General features: G+C 40.9%; 2 protein-coding genes across 2 annotated transcripts in view; both read right to left on the reverse strand.

Moving 5' to 3' along the window:
- The window catches only part of rpl27 (ribosomal protein L27), a 106,671-nt gene that overhangs the window by 9,244 nt on the left and 85,782 nt on the right, over positions 1-11,645 (reverse strand). The window lies entirely within an intron of this gene.
- grna (granulin a) lies at positions 895-10,217 on the reverse strand. Its single transcript, XM_079282616.1, has 13 exons — positions 10,128-10,217; positions 9,331-9,471; positions 8,660-8,797; positions 8,438-8,566; positions 7,667-7,748; positions 6,743-6,849; positions 6,407-6,560; positions 6,201-6,302; positions 5,439-5,545; positions 4,406-4,720; positions 3,084-3,320; positions 2,714-2,971; positions 895-1,696 (listed from the first exon to the last, which is right to left on the reverse strand). The coding sequence occupies exons 2-13, from the start codon at positions 9,469-9,471 to the stop codon at positions 1,553-1,555; spliced, it is 1,914 nt and encodes a 637-aa protein (XP_079138742.1). The 5' UTR covers positions 10,128-10,217; the 3' UTR covers positions 895-1,552.

An 11,645-nucleotide genomic window follows, 5' to 3' on the forward strand; every position in this document is an offset into this window, starting at 1 on the left:
ATAGCATTTATATTATGTATGTTGTCTTAGTGTCTGTATTGTTTATTTGTAAATGTGTGATGAAGTATCTATTACCTTGTGAAGCACGTTGTAACATTTGTTTTGAAAAGTGCAATGTCAATAAAATATATTACTCATTGTTATAATTATTATGAAATATGCTCAATTATAAGTAAAATACTGCATTAAATGTTACTGAATCAAAAGTAATCTGTTATATTCCACTATTATGTAACATACTGTACATTCAATTTTATATTTTTTAACAAATTAAAAAATTAAATTTTTGTATGAAAAGTAGATGTGAATACTTACATACCCATATTATATTTATATTATGTAAAGTAGGCCTACACATATCATGGCTGCTGAAGCTTGATTTCTTTGGCACAAATATTTACACAATTAATTTGTAGAGTTTAATGTATTATGATGTATAGATTTTATATTTGATATCCCTAAATTATTCAAGATCTTATTTTCTTTATTTGATTCCCCACATCCAAGCCGGTTCATTTTTTTTCTCCTGTGGAAAACAACACAGTATTTACGGTTTGGATAGTTTTTATATTCTATATTTAACAAAAAGAAAACATATTTCCTTTATTTTAGGCTTTTATTTTGAATTGTAATCGGAAATCTGTATTGTTACTCCTTCAGAGCGTCACACTGCTCACAAAGAGGACTGATAATCCCAAATAAAAAGCCTGACGTCAGAAGAGGCTCAAACTGTACGTCATCCTGAAAAGTGGAATTCCATCCCGGAAGTACGGATAAGGAAATACAGGCGTTTAATGCGGAGTCCTCTTTTATGCCTTTCCCTCCCTCCCTTCTTATAGAAACAGATTCTTTAATAGAGTATTCATACAGGAATGATTTGACACGGTGTAATGTCATACAATAAATTGCTTGTTTATTAGTTTCATGCAGATTAAGCACTGAGTAGAATATCTCTCCATGTTTGCATCATGGTGTGTTTAAAACCCAAATTAACACAAGTGACAACAAGATGCACACAATTCAAACACTTAAAATTCAATGATTCATTTCAGAATATGGCACGAATATATCCAATATCTGAAGTACTGACCAGAAAACATCACTACAGAGGATTCACTCATGATGAGGTGAAATTCAATACATTTAAAATGATAAAATCATGTGAAATTATGCCCTGAATTGTGACTGATTATTGATAGAAGTGCACTCTGCAGTACAACGCAGCTGAAGCGGAACATACAAAAACAGATTTGACAGGGAAAACAATCACATTGCCTGTGGATGGTTTTTAATGGATGGAGGGAAGTCAACTAGCTTGCAACTGTGTGCTTGGAATAACAAGGCTGTATCTGACTTTTAGAATGAGTCATTCAAATGTTGATGCCCTGATCTTGTTGCATGTGGTTGTTGTTGCAGAACATCATAACCCCAAGTGCAATTCAATGAAACAGCGTCCCCTTCACCTTCACCACAAAGATTAGGATTAAATATTTTACATTATTCCAATTTAGTGCATTATGCAGAAACAAATGCCAGTGCAGGGGAGGTGTTCTCACACAACTAGAGCTCTCTTTTTGTTGGCGAGGAACACCTGCCACTTGTCCCAGCGGAGCCTGGTGCTCTTGATGCAGCCTCCAGTCGCGGTGCAGGTGTAGCCGGTGGGACAGCAGTGCAGCAAGTCGCTGCAGCACACCGCCTGTGGAGACGACAGAGGAAGGAAGACATGTAAAACTGACAACTGGTGGTGGAGGAAACAGGTGCTTTAGTTAAGATAGTGGTTAAATTGAGTCTATCACATGTGAAAAACAGCCTTTAAAATGTTACTTTAGAAAAAGTACAGAGGTATTAGCAGCACGTTTCAAATATTAAATATATAAGTATGTCTCCTCCCAGAATATTATTAGTTACATTATTAAACTATTATCTGATAGTCTGATTATCTGATATCTGAACCTCAACATTGTGCTAAAACAAATTAATTACTTCAACTACTGTAACCAACTGACATCAGGTTTCTCCACCATCATCCTTCTATTATGACAAACCCACATTAAAGCTGGCTGTAATAACAACTCCAAATATCACAGGAGTTGATTATTTTTGGTGGTAAAAATGCACACAACTGCGACTCCTGCGGCCTATTCCACATCCCTGGTGTTCAATCCTTGCTTTGCAGAATTATCTGATGATTAATACTTGTGCAATAATATGTAAGCAGCATACTAATACAGTAGTTAAATCTATAACAACGTTTTACAACTTAAAAAGATCCCATTCTTTGGGATTTATTGTAACTGAAAGGCTGCGAAGACAAGAAACATTCTCCCTGACTGTGTAAAGGCGGCCTTAGCTTTAAACTATGGTTAAAGAAAAAGCCTGACATTCTTTTTTTATTGGAGTATTAGATGATACATTTGATACCACTCTCATGTCTCTGCATATAAGATACGATGCATTAGATAATGAGCTTTAGAGGTGCTGGTAGGTTGGTTTTATTCCCTTTGGACAGAGCAAGGCTAGCTGCTTCCCCCTGTTTCCAGTCTTTGTGCTAAGCTACGCTAAACAGCTGCTGATACAGCTTCTTACTTATCGTAGAGACATGAGATTGGTATCCATCTTCTCATCTAACTCTCTGCAAGAGAAGCAAATATGAGTATTTCCCATAATGTCAAACTATTTCTTTAGAAGTTAAAGTTATGACTGTTTATCATACATTCGGAGATGGACAGCAGCCCCATGAAGTATCCGAGGTCCTGCAGCAGGTCGTTTCATCTGGACAGGCGGTCTCTTCATCGCACTGGACGTCTCTGTGCTTTGAGGGAATGGGCATGGGTTGACGCTCGGCCAGATGCACCCGTGTTAGCGGGACGGCCTCCACCTGCAGCATGATGAGCTTCAGACAGGAGTTAGAGGCCACGTTGCAGTTGTAACCCTGTGGGCAGCAGTGCTCCTTATCCGAGCAGCACACAGCCTGCAGACACAGCATGCACGAGGTTAGTGGAAGTGACATCCATTGTGTTCCATAAGTACACCCTGACTGATGGTGTTATCGTATACGTTATCTCTCCATGTGCAGCGCTCACATTTGGCAGCGGGCAGCAGCCCCACTTGCCCGACAACAGCCGGCAGCAGGTGCTCTGTCCGGGACATTCAATCTGCCCATCGCACTGCACAGAGCTGGGATCGGCCTCGACGCTGGTGGTGGCGGGAAGCTTGGTGTACCAGGGAATCACCACTTCTCCTTTGGTGCACGTGGTCCTCCCCACGTTGCACGTGTAGTCGGCGGGACAGCAGTGGCTCCCGTCAGTGCAACACACCGCCTGTGGGGGGGAAGTGAGAGTAAAAGTGCTACTTTCACATCAACCATACTGTTTTTCAGTTCTTCTTTTAAATTAACAAACTTAAGAATAGTGCAAACATGTGAGTGCATTAATTAATCAGTAACTTTAGAGTGACAGCCTGAGGAAATTTGTGATTGTGGCCTGAGGCTGAAATAATACAGAGGAGAGTAGAAATGTACTGCGGGAACTATTTCACATGCAAAGTAGTGATACCGTGGTGTCATTTATACTCGTCGGGTCTCACTTTTACAAATTAAAGACAATCTGAACACAAGTTTTCAGAAATCTTAGCTGGCTGCTTAACTGCTGAGCTCTTGGTACAGAAACAATCAATTTGGTTGCTTGCTGCGATTGAAATGAGAGTAATGAGAGTGAACCGTGAACAGTGAAGCTGTGGGCTGGAAAACCAAAGCAATGAGCTGAAATATGATATTCAGGTCTGTCAGACGTCCGGTGAGAACTGTCGTTGTTCATAGAAATGTATTGATTACAGCCGTTTTAACGTTTTAAGTGAGTTGTGAAAAAAAAGTCAAACATTTGGAGGTTTTAACTTCTCCAGTGTTCAGATTTGCTGCTTCTCTCAACTTTATATCTTCATAAACTTCATAAAGTTCCTCTGAGATTTTTAACTGTTCTCAAAAAAAAGCTGTTCATAAGATGAGACCCTGGACTTAAACATATTTGATATTTCATTATTGTTTTTTGTAATCCAGATAACACTTAACTCGCGTATATAAGCAGTTTATAAATATTTGTTTATAACACACTATAATGTAGTTATAGAGTTTATAACGGTATTTGTGAACAACTATGACTGGGCAGCCATCAGTGGATTATGGTGTATAAACTACAAATGACAGAGTAGTAGTACATTAATAAACACATAAAATGTCCTTATAGCTGCTTACCACTACATTATGCGGTGTTCTAAACCATTTATTGAATTTATTAAGCATTAAATATGAATTTATTAACATAGTTTATTATTTGTAGTCTTTTATGTGATGATCATCTTATGCTATGAGGCGGTAAAAGTCCTTGTTATTGCATATTTCAGTGCTCACCTGTGGCAGCGGGCAACAACCCCACTCCTGAGACGAGCTCATGAAGCAGCAGGTGGTGGACTGAGGGCAGCTGGTGTGGGGGTCACACTGAATGCGCTCCTCGTCTTCCTCATCCTCATCCTCGGCTCCAGTTGGCTCTGTGCTTGTGTCCTGGCTCTGGGTTAGAGCGACCACTGTCGTGGGTGCCGCCGTGGCAAACGCGGGGATCTTCTGCTTCATGGGCGTTGAGCCCGAGATGCCGTCGCAGGACAACGTGGCCAGGTCGCAGGTGGTGTCATGCGGGCAGCAGTATTCGTGGTCGTCACAACAGACGGCCTTTTGAACAAAGTGACAAGAAAGCTTTCAGCCACAGGCATTGCTGGATGTGTGAATACGCATGAGGAGAGAGAATTGTCAGTCAAAGTGAAGACATGTTCAAGTGAAAATGATAAAATCAGTGAGTGCAAAAAATACACTTTAGAGGATAGTTCAATGTTTTGAGAAATATGCTTATTTGTTATCTTGCTGAGAGTTAGATGAGAAGCTTGATACCAATTTCATGACAGTACGGTATACAGCCAGCGGGTTAGCTTAGCTTAGCACAAAGACTGGAAACTGAAGGAAACAGCTAGCCTGGTTCTGTCCAAAAGCTAACAACATCCACCTACCAGCACCCAAAAACTCACTAGTTAACACGTCATATCTCCTTCGTACTAACATTTACAACAGCCTGTTTTTGTGCTAAGCTAAGCTAGCTCTTTATGCTAACCTTAGCTACTGGTGTTAGATTCATATTTACCGTACAGACATGAAAGTGGTCACAATCTTCTCGACTGAATCTCACCAAAAAACAAATCAGTGTATTTGCTTGAACTAAACAGTTGAACTATTCCTTTAAATAAATGAAACATGAAACTTTCATGACAACATTGTATCATCTATTAATTCAACACAAAAGTGTGGCACCTTATTAAAACTATCTGCACATCTAGGAGGTCAATCCAGTGGAAAATCATCAGGAAGGTAGTTTAAAAACCTTTTTTTGTGTGTTTACCTCAGGTAGATTACAGCAGGCCCAATCTCCTGTTGTAGTCTTACAGCAGGTGGTGTCATCAGGACAATAGTGGGTGGAGTCACATGTAACGTTCCCCACCTGTATTTCTTTTTCAGCAAATAGACAACAGCCACATTGATGCTTTTGAAAAAAACGTTCTACGGCTTTAGAATCAGTTTACCAAAATATGAGACATTACTGATACTATTATCGATGCCAAACAGCCATTGGTAAATTAATGGTAACCTATTACTACCACACCTACTGCATGCAGGAAGAAGCTGTACTAGCTTTGATAGACCTTTCCCACCGACATTTCGTCCAGTCATACCAGGAAATGCTGCAACTTACAACATTTAGCTGTGACAGTAATGCTGCGTCCACATGGAATCAGGCAGACAGTGGACCAAAAACTGGATATCACAATAATAAAAGTTAAAATAATTTAACTTTTTAACGGGATGTTACATAACTGTGCTGTTAACCATTAGGTAGCGTACAGTCCATGGTTTGTGTAAAGATAATGTTAGCTTTAAAAAAAAGAAACCGATCAGGGCCTTAAGTCCTGCATTCACGGACCCCCCTACATTAAATGGAATGCAGCCGTTATTAACGTTATTTAAGCATAACGTCTGCTGAAAAAAAAGGTCTGTTTTTACATTTAACTCATGCATCTGGGCTCGTTATGTGCATCTTATGATACATATTGTATGAGGTGTGTGTGCTTGTTATACATACTTAAATTCATGATGAACACCTCACCTGCAGCTGCCTTGGTGAAAGATGATTCATCCTTCTCTGTGGGAGGAACTGCACTCACTGTGCTGACTTCAAGAGCTGTCTTTGCAGTGTCTTTTTCACCTTCTGAAAGAGGAAACACACACTGCTATGTCTGCATAAACACTCATGCAATAATTAATCAGAATGAGGAAGTAAGTTTAGCAGCAGTTAACCACAATGAATCTGACCTTTCTGGTTCTCCCAGTCCGCTCTTATCCTAGCAGGGAATTTGGGCCACATAGGCGTTACTTTTTTGGTCGATGAAAAAACACATTTGCTTTCTTGAAGATCACATGCAGCCCCTTCAGGACAGCAGTGTATCTTATCCTCGCAGCACACAGCCTGTTTGGACAGTAAAGACACATGGAGTATCACCTTTAGAGCCACACATGATAAAACAACATAAAGTCACGATAACCGGACATGCAAATCCAACATTTGACTTTTTCCTCATTCATAATCTCAATTATACTATTAGAATTTCAAAGTGTATGTCTACAATGAAAAGATCAGCCATTTTGTACGTTTGGCATGGGACAGCAACCCCAGGTTCCCTCTGTGGTTTCACAGCAGGTGGTATCATCTGGACACTCCGACACTCCATCTTTGCACAGAACTGTAGTCACAAGCTCTGCAACAACACAACGGAAACATTTCAAAAGCTTGAGATGAAAACCCCTTCCGAGAGTTCGGCCAGTTTATCGGCACAGCACCCTCCAACAACGAGCCGATACAAAGCGCTTTACATGAGACTTAAAAGGGCTTTGAGACAAATAAACCAGAAAGAGTACGATAGATTTAAAAAGTGATCCAACGGAAAAACCCAGCCCAGTGTTGACAAATTTTTTACAATGAAAGTAGGAAGCAGCACTAGTTCTAGACGCTTAGTTTTAGTCGCTAAATTTTGCGAGAAAGAACAACAACAAGCCCTTCTGAGCCCCCAGTCTGTAACTCAGCGGGTATTTTCCTTTAAGTTAAATCAACTTCCCAGTACAAACACTTCAATAACCTTGAAGACAGTCCTTTGATGATTGATATATTCTTAAGGTGATTGTGGGCTCATTTTGAAATGTGCTTGATGTTAAAATTCCAGACATTAACTACACAAAGATTTCTAGCTTGGTTTGTGGTCTTCAACGTTAGCGACTGAAGCTGAGCACTGACTTTTAATCGCTCTTCTTTGGCTCCAAAAAACAATTATTTCAGATACATCTTTGCTTAACAGGAGGACGTTTTTGTACATCTAATCATGGTTGAATAGAAGAGGCCCCAAACTGGAGCCTGCAGGTGTCATTTCCGTTCACTCAGATTTGTAATCACCCATTGACACAAAGCAGTTTGAGTCCTGCAGACAGCATTCACACCAGTTTAGCGCTGTGCCAGAAAGTCCCGGACAGTTTTCCAGACTGTCTCGTAATATGTTGTGCTAGTGAGAAGAAGCATTTCACCTTTTTTGATGCAGGAGCGGCTGTCTGCGCTGCACTGGTGGCCCTCAGGGCAGCAGTGTTTCCCATCAGAGCAGGGGACTCCCTGTCAGGGGTCAGGAAATCATGAATTGATATTTTGTTTTATAGAAACAAGGGTTCAATCTTAACTGCTTTACCCCAAACAGGTGAAGTAGTTAGACATCTAAAGGTGCAATATAGTCAGACTAAAACAATCCAGCAGACAACTTTACAACAAAACGCAGGACGCTGCGTTTTAATACAGTACTTCCTGTTGTATTCAGTGAAGTGAAAATGCTTGTTTCACCAAAACAGCAAATGTTCCTCCTTGTGACAGGAAGTCACGGGGAGTTTAGAGGACACATTTTGCGTAACATATGCACCCTTAATACCACCAGTCTTACTGTACGAGTGGTTCACCAGTGGACTCCACCATGGACCTCACTGTTTTGGTCCATATTTTACTGTTCTTTTACCAGTTTGTCACTTAAATGACCGTGTAGCTCTTCTTTAGAAAGGGTTAACATGTCAACATGACTGCGTGTCTTTCAACCATCTTTTAACATTCGTTTTAAACTGACTGACACGAATGCACTCTCTCATACTTGTAGGGATAACACTCAACTGTTGTAATTGCGAAAGTGCTAATTTAGTTGAACAATGTTTGATGTTACAGTCTCCCCTCTGTGATGATCTTGTTTGTTTTGTTTGACCATGAGCTGTTAGAATAAACTGCATTACATGTAATGTCTGTGTCGGACACGGTTTCATTACCTGAGCTAAGGGACAGCAGCCAAACTTTGTCAAGCCCCTCAGGCAGGAATACTCAGCTGGGCATCGAGACTGATCAGGACAGATGTTGTCGTCCACCTCCACCATGTACGTCTTGATCATCCTGAAGGACTGCAGGGACATGATGGGAAAAGGGGGCTCTCGCTTTAGATGTGTCGAACTGTCACTCTTACGATGAAAGCAACGCGTGTCTGTTATTCTCACTTTGGAGAGTCCGGGCTGATCAGCAGAAGTTCTTTCCACCCAGGGGACGGACCCGGTCGAGTTCGAACAGCTGGACGTGGCTGTGTTGCATTCTGTTCCCGCAGGACAGCAATGCATGTGATCCCCACAGCACTCAGCCTGCAAGGGGACAGCAGTAGTAGGCACACTTTGACTAACAAAGTTTTAAAACTGCTATCTCACTGGCTGAGTGAAGCTTGAGCTTCTATCTGGCTCATAAAGTGATAAAACACCGGTGAGCATGAATAGTACCACTGTTCAGCCTTCATTTCTTTTTTAGTACAAGAAGTTCAAGAAGGGTTATCTCATATTTACATGCAACTAAATGATGGACAAAAGGGACAAAGCATCCTACTGAAGTGGAAGCACTGTAACTTTACTGAGGTTTATCTTGTGAAGACGTTAAATTAATTTGACTTATTATGAGCAGAAATATTCACATGTATATGGAATACATGCACACACAGTATCAGCAAATAAACTGAATTCTTTCAGGTTTCCGTCAATGTACATTTTTAATAATTAATAATTGAATACATGTCAATAAGTGCACACCAAAGGGTAACGTCAAGGCTACCTGTGGCTGTCTCTGGCTAGCATGAACTCTGTCCTGTGTTACATTATGATGCACAACATGCAGGAACCATGTCTACCTGATCCAGTGGGCAGCATTCATAGCCGTTGGCCGGGTCGTTGCAGCAGGTTTGACCGTCGTCACATCTCCCTCCATCTGGACACTCATCAGCACCAACCAGAGCCAGGAGAGCCCAACAGATCACAACCCACTTCTGCATCTGCACACAGGGGGAGACACACACACACACACACACACAGGTCATCAAAGAAAGTGAAAGATGTGCATCCTCCAATCACAAATAACATGTTTGTATTCACTTCTGCTTAAACTATTGGACACAGAGTACAATAAGCCCGCTCTGATATTTCTGTATGAACTTGTGACTGACTGAGAAACTAATCATGGCTATTTTGGTGATTTCTCACCTTTAGATTCATACAGTTCAAAAACAAAAATGCAAATAACGTCTGGGACTCAGTTCTGTTTTCATTTCTACTTCCTGAAAGTGTAACAGTCCCTTTTGGGGTTTGTTCCTGATTTTCAACACAATAAGAACCACTTTCAGTTTCATTTAGCGTGCATATTAGAAAGGAGGGTTCTTTGTCTCAATAAAATCTCAGCTAGTCAGAATAAACTGTGGACGTTTTACACGAAAATATTAAACCAATTTAAGCAATAAGGTAGTCAATACTGTAAATGTACGTGAATCGTTGTCAAACATGTTTACAATTCACTCTCATTGCAAGTCACCCGTTTCATTTATTGTAATGTTTTCTCCGGGTTTAACTCTTACCGTAGTGTTGAGCTCTTTGTTTTTGTTATTATTACCAAGTAATGTATCAGATTCAAAGAATACGTTTAGTTTGCTCTTACCTTGGTTAAAGACTGAAGGCTGTTGTGAAGCGAAAGGTGTTTCACAAGTGTCTCACCACTACATAAGACAAACGACAGACCTGCTGTGTCGTGACCACACCCCCAAGAGAGAGAGAGAGAGAGAGAGAGAGAGAGAGAGAGAGAGAGAGAGAGAGAGAGAGAGAGAGAGAGAGAGAGAGAGAGAGAGAGAGAGAGAGAGAGAGAGAGAGAGAGAGAGAGAGAGAGAGAGGCCAGAGCAGAGCAACAGCAGCAGGAGGGGGCGGGGCCAGAGGAGAGCTCACGTTTTGTAATAATAATACAAAACATGTTATCCGTAACGGAGAACCCAAATAAATGGCAGCGCGACAGAGGGGCTTAACGCTGTAGCTCTTAAACGTGGAAACTAGTGATGGCGAGATGAAGCCTCATGAGGCATCGAACCACTTCAGCCAATTGGTTCGAGAAAGGGTTCATTTCATTTCATTTCACGAAACCACCTACTGGCCAAGTGTATAAAATCACAGGCAGCTGTATCTGAACCACATAATGTGATGCATTGAATTTTTGTGTCTGTTATGGCTGTTGGGAATGACTATGAATTACAAAAATGTATGACCAAATCATTTCTGTACATAAATTATCACATATGTGCAGAAAAAAATATTATTTGAATGTATTCTGTGTGTGTAAATTTTCCCAAAATGGTAGTGTCATATGATATGGCAGGTTGTGTAATAATGTTATTATGTCACTTTAGGAAAATGGCATGGGCTTAAGCAGGCAGAGGACAGTGAACGTGCTTGTGGAACTAGGAAGAGGGGACTGAATATGCTTGTGTAACTTGGGACAGTGATGTACAGGACAGGGGACATTTTATTCATTTTTATTCAGAAATAACAGTTTCTCAACAGTTTTTGGTTTTAAACGATTCCTTTTTTTTTTGACACAACCTCTCCGGCCTTTGAGAACACCCTTTCACAGGGTACAGAAGATGCTGGCGTGCACAAAAACGCAAGAGCAAGTCTATATCAATTTTCATACAGGACTTTTTGCCTCTCCCAGTACTCCAGAGGCTTTTCCAGCCTGCTTATATTTGGCTCGGAAAGGTAGCGCTGGACCTCCACAGTGGCATCTGCTGTTACACTTTGAGTCTTCCGTGCCTCCATGACGCTGGTGTCTAAACGATGCCACAGTTTGCTACCTAAGAGGAAACCACAGATCATGTTACTAAGTGTTCTCATCGGAATAATTGATCTCAAAATGTAAAATAACAGATTACCTCCTGTGACATCATGAGAGGTGGAAGCCTGGGGGATTTCCTCTCTGCTTTGTTTTGACCGTATAATGGTGGCACACTCGGAGGTCAGTCGTTTTATTGCTTCGGTGGCTTTTGTTTGGCTGAAAAATCCTATTACTTTAAATCGGGATCCAGTTTGGACACAAATGCCCTGAATCCAACATCATCCACAATACTGAAGGGCTGTGTGTTCTTCACTATCATGGAGACGAGGGCTTCATCCAGCTCTTGTTTTCTGGTGG

This window comes from Melanostigma gelatinosum (genome assembly GCF_949748355.1).
Source record: "Melanostigma gelatinosum genome assembly, chromosome: 13".
Lineage (NCBI taxonomy): Eukaryota > Metazoa > Chordata > Actinopteri > Perciformes > Zoarcidae > Melanostigma > Melanostigma gelatinosum.